Genomic DNA, 21173 nt, shown 5'->3' on the forward strand with positions numbered 1-21173 from the left:
ATGAGAGAGAGAGAGAGAGAGAGAGAGAGAGAGAGAGAGAGAGAGAGAGAAAATGTTTAACATAAAGATTCCAAAACTACCCATACGGTGCTCCAGTTACCACTTGTGCAGTATTTTTAGTCAATTATCTGATTGAGCATCTAAATGCATGCTGCAGGATGGGGTGGGGAGTTTTCCAGTGGCTTGAACATCTCTAATCCAAAGAGCTCTAGAATCTAAAACACTGAGTGCTAAAATGACACAAGTGGAAAATTCTACACCATGCAACATTTTTTCATGCATAAAATTACTTAAGTGCTCACTCTGGCAGCACATATACACAAAATTACTTAAAACATTGCAGCTGGGTGTGGTGGCGCACGCCTGTAATCCCAGCATTTGAGAGGCTGAGGCAGGAGGATCATTGTGAGTTCAAGGTGAGTCTGGGCTACAAAGGGAGCTCAGGGCCAGCCTGAACTGCATGGCAAGACCCTGTCTCAGAAAGATTAAAAAAAAAAAAAAAAAAAAAAAATTGCATAAAATTACCTTTAGAAAATGTATATGAAACATTAAGAATTTCATCTTTAGACTTGGGTCCCTTCCCCAAGATATCTCATTATGTATATGCAAATATTAAAAAATCAAATCTGAAACACTTCTGGTTCCCATGCATTTTAGATAAGGGGTACTCTTAAGTGATTTAAAAATCTATTTTGAGGAGATAAAATGTATACTGATAATAAAAGAATTAGTGATCTAGGGAAAACTTTATCAGGATAAAAATTATTAACCACAAAGCTCAGGGCGGAACCTAGGAAGACAGGGTTTATAGAAGCAGAAAAGACTGCGAAGATGTTTTGCCTACAAGTCGCTGCTATTCATGTTTTCATTATTTTGCTTAAATCGCTATATACAGGAGTTGAAGGAGTTGAAGTGTTTAATGTTTATTCGTTTAGTTTGTTTTACTTTTCAAAAGACATCACAGATCTAATCAACAAATAATACAAACTATTGTAAGAGCAAAACCAATCTACTTTGTCATATTTAAAGTTACTTGCTAAGAGTTTAAGTTGAAATTAAATTATAGGACTAAATTGTTTCCCATCAGCCACCATTCAATTTATTTTATTACCTTATACTGTTTTCCTTTTCCAAATCAACAGCATTTAGACTACATTTCAATACTAAAACTAATGCTTTAGTACTTATCTAATAATTAAGATTTTCATAACTTTTACATTAAGAACTAAAATGATACCTTGATATTAACTCCACCCAAGGTGCTTTTTGAACTGTCACTGGTTCTGAGGTTATTACAGTGATGAATTTCATTCCTTTCTAAAATGGCTATACTCCCAGGATACAATTCAACACCAGCACCCTATAAATGAAGAGCAAATACAAAAATTTACGGAACACATAAATCACTCTCCAAAATACTGTTTATACTAGAAAGTTCTAATTATTTATTTTGTGCTGGAGACTGAACTCAGGACCTCATACATACTAGACAGGTACTCTTCCTCTGAGCTACATCCCCAGCCCCAAAACTATAATTGTACATTAGCAATCTAAACGCTAAATTACACTGAAATACATGACAATGTGTGCAACAATTTACATATGATGTTTTTAAAATGCTAAAAACTGTTTGTTTTAGAAAATGAGCCATAGAAGCAAGGTCGAGGTCAGTTAGTCACCTGACTCTCCCACCCAAATGAGATCTATAGAAAGGAGGCCCAGGGGCTAGGGATTTAGCTCAGCGGCACAGCACCTGCCTGGTAAGCGCGACGTTGTGAGTGCAATTCCCGTACCGGGGAAAGAAAAAAAAAAAAACAGAAAGGAGGCCCAAAACTCATTAAGCAATTGCTTTAGTAGTTATAAAAATTCATATCCACTGTACTCCCCTAATAATACTGCTACAGTATTTTATTTTTCATTTAGTAGGGATTAAGAAACAGACATCCTGCCGGGCGTGGTCATGCCTGTAATCTCAGCACTCAGGAGGCTGAGGCAGGAGGATTGCTGTGAGTTTGAGGCAGCCTGTGCTAAAGAGTGAGCTCAAGGCAGGCCTGAAGTGCACAGTGATACTCTGTCTCAAAGACAAAAAAAAAAGAAAAGAGAAGACCATCCTTAAAAGTGCTTGTTTTTCTACCACTTTTTTATCCTTCTTACTCAATTCTGTAGTTCTTTTAATGATCTTTATGATTGTTCTCTGAAAACTAGAATTTTCTATGTTCCAGTTATTCAAAAGTTTTCAGAACTAATAATATCTCACAAGCAATGTCAGGTAGTTTATAAGTACTTATTTCTTTAAAAATAAACCACTAAATATGGACTCATGCTCTTATTTCTAACTTTTAAAAAATTACAGTTAAAGCTAATTTCTTAGTTTGGATACTTAGCTAGTTCATTCTTCCTGTATGTTTAATGACACTCTGTTGACTTCTACCAGTTTTTCTTTTTAAAGAGGTATAAAAGGATTTATTAGACAAATGTAGAAGTACATACACAAAGAAATAGAGTATAGGCCCTCAAGAAAGAGAGGCATTTACTTCCTGGAAGTGGGAACATTTATGCTTCTCTTGGGAGGACCAAGACAAGTGGCCCACCCCCGATAGTGTACTGGCTCATTTTACAGGTATGAGCCCAGTTTTTTTTTTTTTAAAAAAAGATAATTTAAACATTTTTAATCCTCTGTTCCCTTTATCTTAAGATCAGGTTCCTGCTCTTTACTTTCTCAATTCTACCAGTTTCTAAGCTGAAGGACATTTCCATTCAAAGATATTATTGCCCTCTGTATGTTAAGATCACTCAAGGTTGTTATCTACAGCCATGGAAACCCCCAGTTTTTATAGAATGAAATACCTGGGCACCAGTTATTTCACTGTCTGTAATTGTCAAAGTAGCCCCTGTAAGTACACACACTCCTGTTCCTTCACATTTTAACACACAGTTTTCCAGAGTCATGTGGCCAGACTCTACCACCACAATACCATCAACCGTCCCTTGTTGTATCAAAGACAGATTCATTAGCTTCACATTGTCAGCTTTGGATACCACAAAACTGTCATGAGAAGGTTCGGATGTAATCATAATATCCTCTCTCTTTCCAATTCCTGATGCACGGGGATAAAAACACAAATCAGTAATCCCAAATTTTAAAGCCCTTTAGTTACTCAATAATACTTGTTAGTATCATGTTTTTCCTTTCATGTGTTTTTAACTATGTATTATATACTTTATACGTTTTAACAATATACATAATAAATAAATTTAACAACTGTTTCATTGTGAATTAAGTAAATATTTAACTATAATCTAAGTTTTGTCCTTATCTTGATGCCATGATGGAAAAATCTGAGTTTATAATCATCAGTCTAAATGCACCTGTAGTATTTACTTGACATACCCGTACCACTAAATACCTCCTTACATCTTATAATCGGCAGGCATGTACAAAATGTCTAAGATACAAAAACATACCATACCTTAATCTGGTTTAAAAACTGTAATTACCATTAATAAAAAGGACTAGCAGAGATTCTTAACTTGGATTAATGTAACCACACCAATAATTTTGCTCTAGAATAGTCAAAGCAATTATCTAAATTTAACATCAAGCACAATACAAATGTTTAAATCATATGTATTATCCTTATTATACAGTTCAGCAAAGTACTACTCATTACAATCACTACAATATAGTGAGTATTTTGCTTGAATTTTCAATTGATAGATTTTTAGTTAATTGACACTTTTTTTGTTTTTCACCAGACAATAACACTCTTATTTCAAAATTAAAAATGTAAAATCAAAATTATTAAATATATTCAGAACTTAAAAGTAATTTAATAAATTTTTCTTTGTTTTTTATTTTGTGAGTCAGCCTTTGGGAAAAATTCTGAGTATATTTTAATATAGCTCTCCATGTGGATCTTCTTTTTTTTTTTCCTTTTTGAGACAGGGTCTCCCTGTGCAGTTTAGGCTGGCCTTGAGCGCACTTTGTAGCCCAGGCTGGTCTCGAACTCACAGCGATCCTCCTGCCTCTGCCTCCCAAGTGCTGAGATTACAGGCATGAGCCACCATGTCCGGCACTTTTTTTTGTCTTTTTGAGACAGGGTTTTGCTATGTAGCCCAGACTGGCCTCAAACTCCCAGTGATCCTCCTGCCTCAGTCTCCTGAGTGCTGTGATTACAGATGTGCACCACCATGCCTGGCCATCTGCATCTTCTTTAATTTAAGTGATAGCAAGAGCAGTGGAAATAGAGAAGAAAAAACAGTTTTGGTAAAAACATACATGGAGCTGTGGAAATATGATCACCTGGACATGGTGGTGTATACTTCTAGTCCCAGCCATGGAGGAGGCTGGGGCAGGGTAACATAGCAAGATCCACCTAAAAGAAAAAAAAAAAAAAGAAAAGAAAAGAAAAGAAAAAATAAAAGATTCACAGATATTAACTGTGAAAAGTACATAGGGATTTTTGTGAAATATAAACTTCTAATTTCTAAAAATTTCATTAGGTATACTTGTAATACACAAGTTCAGTACATATTTCTGGAAAAAAAACTACAAAGATAACCTGCTAACCCTTTATAATGATGTCATCAGTTAGTAAAGCAAGACTTGCAGATTGATATTCTCCTGGAAAAATAACTACTGTATCTCCACTGTAACAACTATCCAAAGCCAAGTCCAAATCATCATGCTGCTGGAGAAGTGTGTCTGAGGACAAATCCTTTACCTAGAGAGAAAAAAATAAAGTAGCACATCTTCCACAATAGGTTAAACTGAAGTATGACATTTTACTCAGATACTTATTGGACACATGATTTTCTCCAAAAATTTACCTATATAGGATTTACTTATTACATGATTGAAGTGTAACTTGTGTCAGTTAAGGGACTAATTAAATTTTATTTATATAATCATTAATTTCATAGCTATTCAGTACTGAGAATAAGCTATGTGCCAGAAATCACGAGCTTTGAGCTAAGACCTTTCAGTGGCAGGGAAGAACAGTCTCCTTAACAAATGGAGTTAGGACAAATGAATATCTAGATGCAGAAGAATGAACTTGGACCCTAACCTCACACTAAGTGCAAAAGTTAACTCAGAATGTATTAATGACTGAGTACAAAAGCTAAAGCCATAAAAATCTAGAAGAAAACATGAGGGGGGCTGGGAATTTAGTTCAGCGGCAAAGCGCCTGCCTGGCAAGCGCAAGGTCGTGAGTTCAGTTCCCGGTACCAGAGAAAAACCAAAAAAAAAAACAAAACAAAACGAAGAAAACATGAGGATAAATCTTCATGACCTTAGATTTGGCAAAGAATTCTTAAATACGACATGAGTAACAAAACAGGTAAGTTGGACTTCATAATGAAATACTTTTATGCACCAAAAAGCAATATGAAGAAAGTGAAAAGACAGTCTTTCTGTACTCTGAAGAAAGTGAAAAGCACACATCTAGTAAGAGTATAGTATCCAGAATGTATAATGAACTTTTAGGAAGGCAAATTCATGGGAAAAGGAAATGTACAGGAAGACAACCCAGTTAAAAATGGGCATGACTTGAATAGTCACTTCTCTAAAGAAGATACACAAATGGCCAACAAGCACATGAAAGAATATTCAATATCATTGATCATTATGGAAATGAAAATCAAAACCAAAAGGAGATAGTGTAGGGGACGATGACTCTTAGCATATCATTTTAAGATAGAATAATTCTAGTCTTACTGCAAGCCTCAAAATGTGTCTTGAGAAACATCCCAAAGGGGTTGTAAAGAGTTAACTTTGCAGTCCTGACTTAGCCCTGGAATGCTTCTCCAAAGACAAAGAGCACCAGGGCCTGGATAACCACCTATGACCTTGCCTGGGTTGTTTCATCCCTTCCCTGGCCCTAGACAAACACTGTAACCATAAAGGAAATGTATGGTTATCTAAAAGGGGACATATAGGACACAGTACAGAAAGTATGTATCATTGTGGTTGGGCTCATGACCAGAGCCTGACCCTATTACTGGCACAAGGAAAACAACATGTGGCCAGGGCTACAACATGCTCATCTGTTACCATGGAAACCAAAAACGTATACAAGCTGGGAACAGACAGGTCCATGCCCACTTCCCTGACTTGCAAGTCGGGATGAGAGGTGACTGGTTTAAATTAAAACTTTGTCTGTTCTCTTTGGTCTCTTGTGGAATACAGCCCAAATTTTTGCCGAACAATAGCACTTTCCACCCACTAAGACTATAATAAAAAAGTTAGTAACCAGTGTGGTGAAGACTGAAGAAATCAGAACCTGGTACACTGCAGATGACAATGTAAATGGCTTGGCCCCAGGGGCAGTTTAGTGGTTCCTCATAAAGTTAAACATAGAATCACCACATGGTCCAGTAATTCCACTGTTAGGTATATTCTTAAAAGAACTGGAAACAGGTAGTGAAACAAACAACCCTATGTACACAAATATTCTTAATCAGCACTCTTACAATAGTCAAAAAGTAGAAATATGGGCTGGGGCTGTAGCTTGGTGTAAAGCACCTGTCTAGCATGTGGGAGAACCTGGGTTCAGTCCCCAATACTGCCAATAAATAAATAAAAGGTAGAAGTAAATATCCATCAACAGATGAGTGGATAAATATACACGCAATGCAATGCTATTCAGCCATAAAAAATGAAGTACAATACTGATACATAACAAGTTGGGGATGAACCTTCAAAACATGCTAGATGGGCCAGGGATTTAGCTCAGCGGCACAGCACCTGCCTGGAAAGCACAATGTTGTGAGTTCGATTCCCGGTACTGGAAAAAACAACAACAACAAAAAAAACATGCTAGATGAAAGAAGCTTATATTCGGGAAGAGACAGACAGTCAAAAGGTAGCCACAAAAATTATTATCATTGTCATGATTAGGGAAAGTGCCAGTGAAGGAAAATAACCAGGAAGAAAGCTCTAAATGTACATAGAAGTCTAAGGCATTCTGGGTTGAGAAGGTCTTTACCTGTGGAAGTGCTGTTTAAACTGAAATTTGATGGATGGGCAGTGACAACACACAAAAGAAACAACTCAGCTCATACAAGGACATAATGCTCCTAAGGGAGAAAAGTATGTATAGAAAGGAATAAGGGATATTAAGACAACTCCCAGAAAACTGTAATTAGCCACTAACTACATGGTGATGCCATGTACTAAACAGGGAACTCTAGAAGACAAGCAAGTCAATGGATAAGACCATGGATTTAATTACAGGTGTGTGGGTTGAAGTACTTTTGAGACAATAAAGTGGTGATGAGCAATATGCAGCTGGACCTTCAAGGCTGGGCCTAGAACAAAGTCTGCTCTGTAGATACACATTTTGGATAGTAAGTACAGTAAAACCTTGGTTTGTGAGGATAATTCATTCCAGAAATATGCCTGTAATCCAAAGCACTTGTATATCTAAGTGAATTTGTCCATAAGAAATAACGGAAACTCAGATGATTCATCCCACAACCAAAAAATATTCATACAAAATGACTATGATAATAATACAAAATAATAAGTGAAAGACAAAATATAAAGAAAAAAATTAACCTGCACTTACTTTTGAAAAGCTCTGTGGCTGGTATGAGAGAAGAGACAGGAGGGTTATTGTGAAGGACGGGTCACTATCACTAATAAAGTTACTGCTATCTATTGGCTCAATATAAATTTTTTTAGACAGGGTCTTGCCGTGTAGTTTCCTTGAACTCACTACATAGTCTTGAACTGGCAGGGATCCTCCTGCCTTAGCTTCCTGAGTGCTGGGATTACAAGTGTGCCATCACACTCCCCAGCCACAATCTTTTTCATTTCATGCATTTTTAATGCTTGCTTTTGCCTCCTTTTGAGGATTTTGTGGAAATGTAACATGGATTGTCATTAAACAGATTCACTGATTGCATACTTTTCTACAAAATTTGCACTGCTTCTCACATTTTACACATTTCCCTCATTTCAGTAAGAAGTGAGGGACTCCTCTGCCTTTTTCTCTCCTCCTCTGCAGACAGATGAGATGTCCTCCACAATCTCTTGCTGTTGGGAGATGATCACCCACAAACACGCAGAGAGGAAGAGGGCCAAGGGGGAGGGAGAGGAGAGCCATGGGCTTAGTTGTGATCATGTTACATTCGGCATCGTATACGTATTACAGGACACCATATTCGTATTACAGGACATCACTCGTTTATTAAGTTAAAATTTATTAGAAATCTATGCTCCTCTTCAGAACACTCACCGAACAAGTTATTCGCAATCCAAGGTTTTACTGTGTATATAAGTGAAGTTATGGGAGAAGATTGATAAATCACTTACAAACAATATAGTTCAGGAAAAACACAAGTACTAAGCATTAAAAAAGACCCAAGAAGAAAAAATAGAGTGAATAAAAACTATGGAAGTATTGTAACACACAAAAAAGAAGGGAAACATTTCAAAGATGGAGCTGTAAAATGTCATTATTGGGTCAAGGAACATGGGAATATTTACTTTTTGCCGTAGCACATTTTTTGTTCTTGGGCTCGCTAAATTTCTATTCATCTGTTAGCTTTCAGGTAGGTTATCCTTATAGTCAGCATTACCAGAATTCCTGGTTTTGTCTCATGTACCTATTCTATTGCCCCTGTACACATCCCTATCATATAGCATTTATCATCCTTATAACTGTGATTTCCTGTTTACTTGACCACACCTCTACTATGTAGTACTTGAAAATTGTCAAATATATGAAAAAGAGACAGGGTCTCACTATGCAGTTCAGGCTGGCCTTGAACTCATTTGGAGCCCAGGCTGGTCTTGAACTTGCAATGATCCTCCTGCCTCAGCCTCCCGAGTGCTGGGATTACAGGTGTGCACCACCACACCTGGTCTTGTGTCTCATTCTTACCATGGCAACCAGCCTAGCACCTACCAACAAGACTAGGACTCAGTAAATACTTGTCAACATTTATTTATTTAGTACTTGTATGCCAATCACTGAGCTGATTATAATACAGAAAGTAAGGCATTACTGAGTCAGACTCTACCTTCAGGGAGCATCCTTTCTAATTACATGCAGCTGAAAACCTAAATGAACAAACAAAATGTATTTCTTACCATTTCAGTGGTCATCACTTTGGCTACAATATGTGTTACAGTCTTTTCAAAATCTCTTTTTCCTTTCCTACGTCGAAGAATTCTTGGGAAAAAAGGTCCATGAACTCTATAATTAAAAATATTTATTTGTGATTTAATTCACTCAACCTATCCTTAAATAAAAACTTGGTACTAAGCATCTTCTAGAGATAAGTTTCATTAATTGTAAGCTCTTTGAGGGCAATGAGCAACTTGAGAGCAACGTGATATTAAGATCTTTTAGATAGGGCTGGGGATTTAGCTCAGCGGCAAAAGCGCCTGCCTGGCAAGCGCAAGGTCGTGAGTTCGGTTCCCGGTACAGGAGAAAAACCAAAAAAAAAAAAGATCTTTTAGATAACTCTTTAAACCTCTAAACTCTTAAAATCTTTTTTAAGATTTTAAGGCCAGCCTGAATTGTACCTGGAAATCTGGACTGGGGGTATGGCTCAGTGGCACAGGACCTGCCTGGCAAGTGGGAGGTCCTGAGTTTGATTCCCAGTACCAAAAAAAAAAAAAAAAAAAGGGCTGGGGATATAGCTCAGTGGCATAAGGGCCTGCCTGTACCTGGAAATCTGCCTGCAACTCACCATAACCACTGCCTGACCCACCTCAACTTACCAATGTAGTACGAAATTTTCTTGACTGTACTTTCACAATCCACTGAGCTGTAGACTCACACAAAGTAGAGATGACTTACATCCTGTGACACTGAGGCATGAAAAGGTCTTGGGACATATCTAATTTTAAATACTATGTTCAATTAACAGATTGTTTTGTTTCAAAGGATATAGTCTCTGTAGAATAGTTAACTATTGTCCTGCTAGAAGAATTACTCTAACTTCTCAGAACTGTTTTTGTAATACTTGCCATTCAGCACTTCTAATTATTTCTACTCTTTTTTCTTCTAGTTTTCTTCACATTTCCTATTTCCTGCCTCATAATCACTCAAGTATCTCCAAAAGAAAGTCACAAATAATTCAGTGTAACAGCTGGCCTTTTATCATTACTGCCAATCAAAAGAGACACTCCTTTTCCAGTAGACAAATATTTACCAATAGCATCCTTATGTGTAAACTTTTGTCTTTTGCATTCTGCTTATTGTTTGATACTATAAGGATACAGTTTTAGTACCAATACTTTCAGCTTATCTCAAAAAATATATTTGTTCTTTTATTTTTTAAATTAAATCTATTGTGAAGCACAAAATTTCAAGAAGCTTCTTTTCACAATCTGTCAGGAAAGTAATCAAAAATTTAATTTCGACGTATTAATACTGTCCCCTAAAGCAAAAGCATCATTAAATTTTTCAAAATCATGCCCATTCAGCTTACATCTTTTAAATAAATGAGCTTGATCTTGAATAACGGAGAAGCCCTGATACATTTTTTCACCATAAATCAGATTATTAACTCTACCAAGCAGAAACCATCTTAAATATTTAGGAAGCCACACAATAGTTTGTTATGTTGTCATTTTTAAATCAAAGGTGTATATATATATTTTTTTTTTTAAATTAAGATATAATTTCTTTTCTTTGGTATAATTTCCATAAAAGATACTCATTTTAAGCAAACTCCTGAAGTTTCACAAATGAATATACCTATCTAACTCAATCATAACAATCAAGATGCAGACCACTTCCACCACAATAAGCCCCTCACACATCTTTGCAGCAAATCCTCCACATGCACTCCCAAACACCATACACATTTCCCTCCCTTGGGATTTTAAAAATAAGACAATTTTTAGAGAAAGTTTAGATTCACAGCAAAATTGAGCAAAAAGTACACAGAGTTCCCACATATCCCGTACTGCTACATATCCAAACTCCTCACTGTCAACATCCAGCACCAGCACGGTGCGTTCGTTATAATTAACGAGCATACACAGAGACACCGTTGTTACGCAGAGTCTATAATTTACATTAGGGTTAACTCTTGGTATTGTCCATTCTAGGGGTTTGGACAAATGTACAATGCTACATAGCCACCACTGCAGTATCACATAGAGTAGTTTCATCATCTTAGAAATCCTCTACACTCTGCCTATCTATGCCTCCCCTACCCCTAACCCTTGGCAACCACTCATCTTATTACTGCCTTCATAACTTGCCTTTTCCAAAATGCCAGATAGTTGGAGCCATAAAGCATGTGGTCTTTTCAGATCAGTTTCTTTGATTTAGTTATATGCACTTAAGTCTCATCCATATATTTTCATGGCTTGATAAGTCTCTTCTGTTTAGTGTTGAATACTTCAACTGTCTGGATAAACTACAGTGTATGTATACATTCACCTACGGAAGGACATCTTGGTTGCTTCCAACTTTTGGCAATTATGAATGAAGCTGCTATATAAATCTATGTGCAGGTTTTTGTTGGACATTAATTTTCAACTTATGTGAATAAGTACCAGGAACATGGTTGTTGGGTCATATGAAAAGAGCTCAGTTTTTTAAGGTACTTCCAAACTCTTTCAAAGTGACTACATCATTTTGTAAGAATGAGGTTTTCTGCTGCTCTACTGCTTCCTTGGCATTTTATTAAATGGGAATTTTTTTTAAGCAGTGGCCAAGTTTATTTAAGTAAGTAAAAGTGAAGAATAGGGGAGAAACGGCTTTGTAGAGCAAACATGGGTGGAGTACAGAGAAAAACAGGGTAAAAGCAAAAACAAGTACACGCTGCATCTGGGAAACACAGCACAGACTATGATAGAAAGCTACCTAGCCTAAAAGGGAATTTTAAAGGGCAGGAAAATACTGTATACCCTCGTATCTGATTTTTAGTGTGTTTTTTAGAGCTATCCATGTTATTATATCAGCAATTTGTTTCTTTATAGTGCAGAACAGTATTTCATTGTAGTATTTTCTATATACAAGATTATGTCATCTACAAATACAGATAATTTTACCTTCTCTTTCCAATCTGGATACATTCTATTTGGTTTTTCTTGCTTAATTGCTCTGGCTAGAATCTGTAGTACAATTTGAACATTAGTGGCAAAGTGGACATCTTTTTCTTTTTCCTAATTGTAGAAGGATAACATGCTTTTTTTTTTTTTTTTTTTGTCTTTTTGAGACAGGGTTTTGCTATGCAGTTCAGGTTGGCCTTGAACTCACTTTCTACTAAGGCTGACCTCAAACTCACAGTGATCCTCTTGCTTAGCCTCCCGAGTGCTGGAATTACAGGCATGAGCCACCATGCCTGGCTTCATACATGGTTTTAAAGAGGTTGAGGAAAATCCATTCTATTTCAGTTTGGGAAGCATTTATCATGAAAGTTGGTTGTACTGTCAAATCCTTTTTCTGAGGATAGCTAGTTTTATATCCTAGCAGGAAATTAACTTGCCTGGTCTCAAACTGCAAACTTTCCTTTAGGTCTACAGCAGCTGACATCTCTGCCCAGTTCTCTCAATTTCCAGCTATTCCCTTTTAAACCTGGTTTCCATTCCTTTCTGTCTGTCCCCCCTCCCAATACCGGTAGTCAACCAAGGATCTAGATGGGGTTTAAGCCTGGACTTTGGCTTTTTGCAGCTTTCTTACTCTCAGGATGGCTTTCCTGAACTTCCAGCCACTCTGTGCTGTCATCTCAAAACAGTAACAGTATTATCTTTTGTTCCCAGAGCTAAGAACATCTGTGGATCCCTTTCAGACCAAATAGCCACAAATTCCCATTTCTTGCCCATTTTAAGGATAAGTCATTTTCAAGGTCAAACTTCATCGTTGCCTTGGTCAATTTATAGCTTCTCCCAAGAGTCAGTTACTCAATATATTTTGTCCAAGTTTTATAATTGTTACCTGGTGGCCAGGTTTGACCAATCCATTCATTCCACAGTTCCTGAAACTAGTCTGTGCTTATAAGGGTTTTGTTCTTCTTGTTGTTGTTTGTTTTCTTTTGTTTTTTTAGTGTTTTGAGACAAGGCCTTGCTCTGTAATTTAGGCTGGCTTTGAACTCACTATGTTGCCCAGGCTGGCCTCAAACTCACAGTGATCCTTGTGCCTCAGCCTCTTGAGTGCTGGATTATAGGCATGTGCCACCATACCCATCTAGATTACAAATTTTAAAATGAGAGATATCTGTGTTCTACGCTATCTGAAATCTAGTAATAATAACGTATTCAAATTTAATTTTCATTAAATTTATGGATTCCTAGGTAAGTGGATTTTAAAAATCTGTCTTGGTTTCCCAGAGTTATTTCAAGGTGTCTACAGGAATCCCAACAGCAATAAAATATCAAAAATAGGCACTGGAATAGGATTATTAGTAATCAAAAATAGGTCAAATTTGGAGAAAAATACAGAAAGACTTATGCTGTTAGTGGGTCAGAATTCCTAAGGGCAGCAAATATGCTAAGACGGAACACAGAGAAAGGCGTTAAAAGATTAGCATGAACTCATCAATCCCTCTGGCTCCGTTCCAGCGTGTCAGTCAGGTGGACTGTGAACAAGAATTGTTTCTCCGTATATAAAACAAAGACAGAAATACATACGTTTTGCACTTCCTAGTAGTATAAAATATTTCAATGCATTTTAAGTATTCTAGAGAATGGTGCTGATTAATTCTGTATTGTTTTACCTATCATCCAAACTCTTACCAACTTATTTTGGTTAGAGAAGCTGATATTATAAGATAGCCAAATTAATCATCTCTCCCTATTTACATCCCATAGTATATGCAGAAGAGATCCATGCCTCCTTTCCTATGCTTTAACCAAAAAATAAAAAGGCAAAGACAAAAGAAAACAGTAGACTTATGTGTTTTTTTTGGTAAAAATGACATCTTACATCAAAACAAACAACATCAACGAATTCAGCTAATATAAAAATAATTTTCCAGTATTTATAATTGTACCTTGTGCTTAACTCATAAATTAGACATCTAACTTTATAGTGTATTTTAATGAGACAAACGTATATGGTAAGTGTTATACTAAAAGAATGACCATGTAATCTTTTGTTTCTATTTAAAATATAGCAAATTATTACCGAAGGCGTAAATCTTCCCACATTTTCAACAATCCACAGAGCATTACTATTTCATAGTATTTTTTCCAGCATTCAACAGCCTCTGCTGCAGATGGGTCTTCTTTAATATTGTTCTGATACTCAATGAGCTCGACACGCTTCTTTTTATATTTTTCCAGAGTTTTCTTAAAACGCTGTGCAATAGGAGCAGGTATTGTTCCATCCTGTATATCACACCACCTGGAAAGTATCGATATAGTTATGATGTTTCTCTTTATAATATGTTGAATAGCTTTCTAAACTGCACTTACAGATTAATTCTTTCTTCAATAAGAGCAGAGTAATTCTCACAATTTTCTTCATCATCCCAGTCTCTCCAAAGAAAATCATAAAAAAACCTATAATAAACCAAATTAAGATGATAGTAGTCAAAAACAGTCTATACAGTGTTTAGAATTTAAAAGATATTTTGATATCAGAATTCTCTACACGGATCTTAATTCTTTTTTTTTTTTTTTTTTTTTGGTTTTTCTCCGGTACCAGGAACCGAACTCACAACTTTGCACTTGCCAGGCAGGCGCTTTTGCCGCTGAGCTAAATCCCCAGCCCCGGATCTTAATTCTTAAGAAAAGTATTTTTAAATGAGCTTTCAGTGAACTAATACTGATAGGTAAAGCTTTAAATAGTAGATGATCTGGATGCTAACTTTAATTACCTCATATAAGAAAATATTTCTGGGAGGAGGAGTTTAAAATTTAGGTTCTAATTTGTTGGGAGCTCCTGCAGCTGGAGATTGGTCATATGTGTGAGGGCGGGACAGAGCCAGAGTGCCTCAGGCAGTCAAGCTATCTCAGTCTTGAGAAAAGCATCCCGCCTGGACAATACAGTCCTTAGTCGCTAGGCAACACTGCCTCTCATGATACTAACTTTGCAAGGGTACAAATAAACGCCCCTACTATTCATGTAGGTCTTCTTGTCCATCAGGTAAGAGGTTGCCTCCACCTGACCAAGCTCTTGTCTCTTGTTTTTATTTTCCTCATACCCACCACTATGCCTTCCCAGGATACAAGAGACCAACGAGGTTCCCTACACTGAAGTTCATAGATTTTTGACTATGATTTCATTCAATAAAGGAATAATATGTAACATACAACAAATTTTGCATTTTGGGAAAGAAACAACAACAATAACAAAAACCAAAAATTATTCTGCATTTGGTTTATAAATAGCTTCCTCCCCACTTTATAAATTTGTAACAAGCTATATGCTGCACACTTGTAATCACACTTATCTGAGAAGCTGGGTCAAGAGAATTGAGTTTGAGGCCAACAAGATCCCATCTCAAAAAGCAAACATAAAAACAATGTAGATGATGACATCTAGTTTTTATAATGTCCTTAAGTGTAGAAGTAAAAGCTAATATATTTAAGATGCTTAACTATGAACAGATGTTAATGTTACTCATTTCTAGAACTCTTAAACTCAATTTTTATAAAATGCAAGATAAAAAAATAGCCAATTTTCCATTGCCCACATATAATACTTTAGTAATAAAATGTTAACTGGAAGAGTTACAAATACATTATGTCAATTACAATTAACAAATTTAATCTATCAGTGAGTAAAATTTAAATCCACAGATATTTATAATGTGCTTTTATGAGCAAAACTTACAGATTAAGTGAATGAATATGGTCATTTTAACTCTCAGAATTAGAAAGCTTTTTTACCTTACAACTTCCAGGGCCAGAGCAATATCCCATATATCTGCATCCTGCCCTTCAACGGGATACACCTCCAGGAGAGGCACACTGTGCTCCAGTTCCTCCAGAATCCCGTCAACCAGATCTCTTGGGATGTTCGCAATGTTAGAAGAAAAGGGCTCAGCAACAGAAACGGTAACTTCAAAACAGGACGATGAATTCTGGTGTGGTTTACAAGTTACCTAAGATAAATAGTAAAAATTGTAGTTCCAAACATAAGTAAACCACAAGGATTTTTCTATGTGAATTCTAAAGTTTAATTTTTTGACTTTTCTAACAATCAATACAGAGAATAATTTGCATACATATCTCATAAAATACCACCAGTTTTTTCAAATTCTACTTCTTAAAAAGTTTTAATTTTCCGAAAAGGAACTGTGTATTTCCTCCTACACTATTATTCACTATATTTCTAAGTTTGAGTTGTCAGACTTCTGTGGTACTGGGGTTTGAACCCAGGGCCTTCCCACCGAATTACACTCCCTATTATTATTTTTTATTTTGAGATTAGGTCTTGCTGAATTGTTAAACTGCCCAGGCTAAGCTTCAATTTGCAGTCCTCCTTGTAGGGGGAACCTCGTTGGTCTCTCCTTGTATCCTGGAAATGGCAGTGGGTATGAGAAAAATAAAGGCAAGAGACAAGAGCTGGGGTCAGGTGGAGTTACCCTTTGCCTGATGAGCAAGAAGACTGCCCCAAAACAGCAGAGTGTTTATTTATACGCTAGACAGGTTGGTTAATTTTTTGTCTCGCTGCCCAGCAACCAGTTAACAAGTTAAGAAGGCTCCTTTACTCCGAGGGGCTTGTTTACTTCGAGGAGCTCCCGTGTTCTCAGGCTGGCTTCATCCTGCATGTGTCAGTATTTTCCAGCTTCAGCTTCAGCGGCTCCCAACACCTCCTGTCTCAGCCTCCTGGGTGCTAAGATTACTGGTATGTCCACCATGCCCCTCGAGTTGCCAGACGTTTGAATTTCATAGAATAGTAATATACATTTTTAAAATCTTTTTAACTAAGGTCACTGAGCCAAGAAGATTACAAGTTCAAGTCCAGCCTGTGCAACTTAGTAAGACAGTCTCGAAAGAAAATATAGCTCAGTGGTAGATTGCTTGCCTAGCATGTGTGAAACCCTGGGTTCAATATATTTGTTATTATGTATATTATATCATACAATGTATTACATGTTGTAAAAGAAAGGCCACCCAAAATTTAAAAAAAAAGTAGGAAGGTCATAAAAAAATCTTCTGTTTGAATAAATTTAGTTTCATAAGCAACATGTTATACTGTTTGCTCATCTTATTTCACCACAACATTGAAAGTCTCCAGCAGTGGTCTGAAATCTGTACCGGAGGCATCACTGACTGATGAAATAAGGTGAATAAACACATGTTAAGTGTTACATCAGCAATGTGTATGACAGTAATCACTTACTTAAATATAGAAAATGCCTTCAAATACTATTCAAACTTTAAAATACAAATTTTATTTTATTTTTTGTCTTTTTGAGACAGGGTCCTGCTATGCAGTTGAGGCTGGCCTTGAGCTCACTTTGTAGCCCAGGCTGGTCTCAAACTCGCAACGATCCTCCTGCCTCAGCCTCCCGAGTGCTGGATTACAGGCATGTGCCACCACGAAAAACTTACAAAACAGCAAAATAAAACTGAATGTTTGAAGACAATAAATGATCAGCAGTTCATATTTGTAACAGAACAAAAAATGAACTTCCAAAAAGTAGTTATAAAATTTGATAATGTCTTTTATTCTAAAATTGGTTATTTTGGGGCTGGGGATTTAGCTCAGCAGCACAGTGCCTGCCTGGCAAGTGCAAGGTCGTGAGTTCGATTCCTGGGGGGGCGGGAGGGGTACAAAAACAAAAACAAAAACAAATAGAATTGGTTATTTTATCACCGGGCGTGTTACAGGCTGAGGCAGGAGGATTGTTGCAAGTTCAAGACCAGCCTGGGCTACAAAGTGAGCTCAAGGCCAGCTTGAACTGCATCGCAAGACCCTGTCTCAAAAAGATTAAAAATAAATAAATAAAATAAAATAAAATTGGTTATTTTTATTCAGTATTTTAAGTGCACACTGGGAAGGGGAAAAAAGAAGCAAGATGTATCATGTACAAGTACAAATTCCCTATGATGTTATCATCATGTATATCTAAAATGCACCAATATTGTAAAAAGCAGTACGTTATAAAAATGCATATATTTCAGAACCAAATAGTTATATTATGTCATGAAAACATAATTCCTTCCTTCTAATGTTCTGTAGCACAGTAAGATACATACAGTTGACAACAACTAAATCTTTCAAGAGAGCTAATAGGATCTTAAATGTTCCCAACTCAAAAATATGAGAAATGTTTGAATATGCTATTTATTATGTGATCTGATCCTTACATATTGTACATGTGCTGATATGTCATACCATACCCCATAAATATGTGTAATTACTATGTGCCAATTAAAAATAAAAATAGTTTTTAAAAATATGACTTTTTTTTTTTCTGGTACCAGGATCACAACCTTGCGCTTGCCAGGAAGGCGCTGAGCCGCTAAGCTAAATCCCCAGCCCCACTTTCTTTTTTTTTTTTTTTTTTTGGAGACAATGTCTCACTATGTAGTTTAGGCTGGACTTGAACTCACTATGCAGTTGAGGTTGGCCTTGAACTCGTGGCAATCCTTCTGTCTCAGCCTCCCAAGTGCTGCGATTATAGGGGTGCCCCACCATGCCTGGCCTAAAAAATGTAACTTCTCAACAGTTGTTATGGCTTAGATCTAGCTGTCCCCAGCGTCCTTATGCCTTTCTAGGTGAGGCCTTTGGAAGAGGACGAACCACAGGAGTGCTGTCGCTGACCTGCTGTGAGGAAGCCGGGCCTGGACAGGGGACATCGGTCACTGAGGGTGTGACCTGGAAGGGCAAATCTTGCTCTCCAGCTCCTTCCTTCTCTGCCTCCTGCTGCCAGGAAGAAAGCAGCTTTTCTCCCCTCTGGCCCTCTGCCATGCTGCTCTGCCCAGAAGCCAGTCAACCATGGGCTAAAACCCTGAGCCAAAATAGATTTCTCCTCTTTAAGTTGTGTGTGTCAGGTATTGGGTCTCAGTAATGAGGAAAGTGACTAAGAGTTTTCCACCATCCTCTAACTCCTACTCCTTAAAGGCAATCACTTTTGATTTTTTTTATAGTCTGTTATTTTGACATTTATTTATTTATTTATTTTTTGGTTTTTCTCTGGTACCGGGAACCGAACTCACGACCTTGCACTTGCCAGGCAGGCGTTTTTGCCGCTGAGCTAAATCCCCAGCCCCGACATTTATTTAAATAATATGCTTATATTACTAGTTGAAGGTTTTGGCATTGTACAGACTTCCCATTGAAAGGTAAGAATGCAGTTGTCTCATACCCAAGCCCACCCCCAGCATCACATAAATCCATGCTCTACTGGCCTTCCAACCACTAGTATGGTTATAGCCAAATATTCAGGATGTACTTTACTTCTTTTTATTGTTGTTTATTTTTGAGGCAGGGTTTCCTTACGTAGTTCAGGCTTGAACTCACTATGTAGCCCACACCAGCCTCGAATTCACAGCGATCCTCCTGCCTCAGTCTCCTGAGTGCTAGGATTACAGGTGTGCACCGTCGCATCTAGCATGCTTTACTGTTAAGTAACAAAATTACAACAAATCTAGTTTTATAGATCTTTACTGGCTTTGAGAATCTCGAATGGGACAGCAGTCTGGACCAAAACGGCTCATAATGCTCCATCCCACCAGACGGGCCAGTTATACTGACAGCCAGAGGAAAGGAAATAAGGAACCAAACAGCCTGATTTGTTACGTTTTCTATATGCCTCTCATTAATTTGACCCCAAATTCCTTAAGGATAAATCTCCTTTCCATAAGTTAAATAATAATGGATTGTATTTGAAATGAAAGACTAGTTTCACTTTTCTTAAGTTCCCTGGCTAGTTCCAAACTGAACTGGCTCTCTGGGGCTGCTAAGTACATAGCCGTTATTATCTTTGCTGTCACTCTGGGCATTTCTTTTGCTTTTCTCTTATGTGGCTTCTCTGTATTTTGTGTTTTTTTGGTCTTTTTTGAGACAGGGTCTCGCTCTGCAGTTGAGGCTGGCCTTGAGCTCACTTTGTAGCCCAGGCTGGTCTCGAACTCGCAAGGATCCTCCAGCCTCAACCTCCCAAGTGCTGGGATTACAGGCATGCACCACCATGCCCGGCTTCATTTTGGTTTTTTTGGTTTGTTTTTTGGCTTTTCTGGTTCTCTGTATTTTGGATTTGATTTCATGTCTCTTGACTTACTCCCTCAACTTCAGACAACACCCACTCACTCCCTCAGAAAAGGCATATTAGACATAATTTTTGAGACTGACATATTTGAATATGCCTTGTTATACTCTTATAGGATGGCTGGGCATAGAATTCTAGATCAGGACCGGTGTGCTAGCTCATGCCTGTAATCCCCGCACTCAGGAGGCTGAGGTAGGAGGATTGTTGTGAGTTTGAGGCCAGCTTGAAGTACACAGTTAAAACTCTATCTCAAAAAGACCAAAACAAAATTCTAGGTTAGGATGTCATTTTCCCTAAAACATCTGAAAATGTATTTTCACAGTCTTTTAAAATTAAGAAGTATTGGGGCTAGGAATGTCGCTCAGGGGCATATGTGCTTGCTTGGCAAGCCCAAGGTCATCAGTTTGATTCCTGGTACCAAAATAAATAAATAAATAAATAAAATAAAATAAAGTATTGTTGAGAAGTCTGATGCCATTGTACCTCTTGAGTTCTCTCTCTGGAATTTTGCTTAACCTTCTCTTGGGCCCACTATTCCCAACTTTCCTGGACACAGACCTCTGGAATACTTTGTGGGATTTTTAAATCTCAAAATTCATGTGCTCTAGTTTGGGAAATTTTCACTATTTGACAAGTTGCTTTCTTGCACTGTTCTCTGCATTGATCCTTCCTTTCCTGTCTTCTCCTCCCCCTGGTCACCTTCGTTCTCTGCCTTTCTTGGGTTAATCTTGGCTGTCCACCTGACTGGGCTTGGAGCTTCCTAGCATACCATGAAACCACGCTCTAGGTGTGTCTGTGAAGATGTCTCCAGAGATGGCCTGCATGCAGGTCAGAGAACTGAAGGGAGAACACCTGGCCTCAACACGGTTAGCACCATCCAGTTCGCTGGGGGCAGGATGAAACAGAAAAGTGGAAGCTCTCAGGTGCACACACTAGACTTTCCTTGGGCAGGTGCATCTTTTTGTTGCTGCCATTGCCTGTGGACATCAGACTCCAGACTGTTGGCCTCTGAAGATGCACTTGCACCAGCAGCT

At 37.5% G+C, this 21173-nt stretch overlaps 1 protein-coding gene across 1 annotated transcript in view; it reads right to left on the reverse strand.

Moving 5' to 3' along the window:
* The window catches only part of Shcbp1l (SHC SH2-domain binding protein 1-like), a gene marked incomplete at its 5' end in the record, with an annotated part of 30696 nt that overhangs the window by 1556 nt on the left and 7967 nt on the right, over positions 1–21173 (reverse strand). The window contains 7 exon segments of the mRNA XM_013521488.1: positions 1238–1360; positions 2848–3098; positions 4571–4724; positions 9101–9206; positions 14100–14318; positions 14390–14476; positions 15809–16023. Of these exon segments, the coding sequence (XP_013376942.1) occupies positions 1238–1360; positions 2848–3098; positions 4571–4724; positions 9101–9206; positions 14100–14318; positions 14390–14476; positions 15809–16023 (1155 nt within the window).

The sequence above is a fragment of the Chinchilla lanigera genome, unplaced genomic scaffold (assembly GCF_000276665.1).
Source record: "Chinchilla lanigera isolate Chin_1 unplaced genomic scaffold, ChiLan1.0 scaffold00005, whole genome shotgun sequence".
In the NCBI taxonomy this organism is placed as follows: Eukaryota; Metazoa; Chordata; class Mammalia; order Rodentia; family Chinchillidae; genus Chinchilla; species Chinchilla lanigera.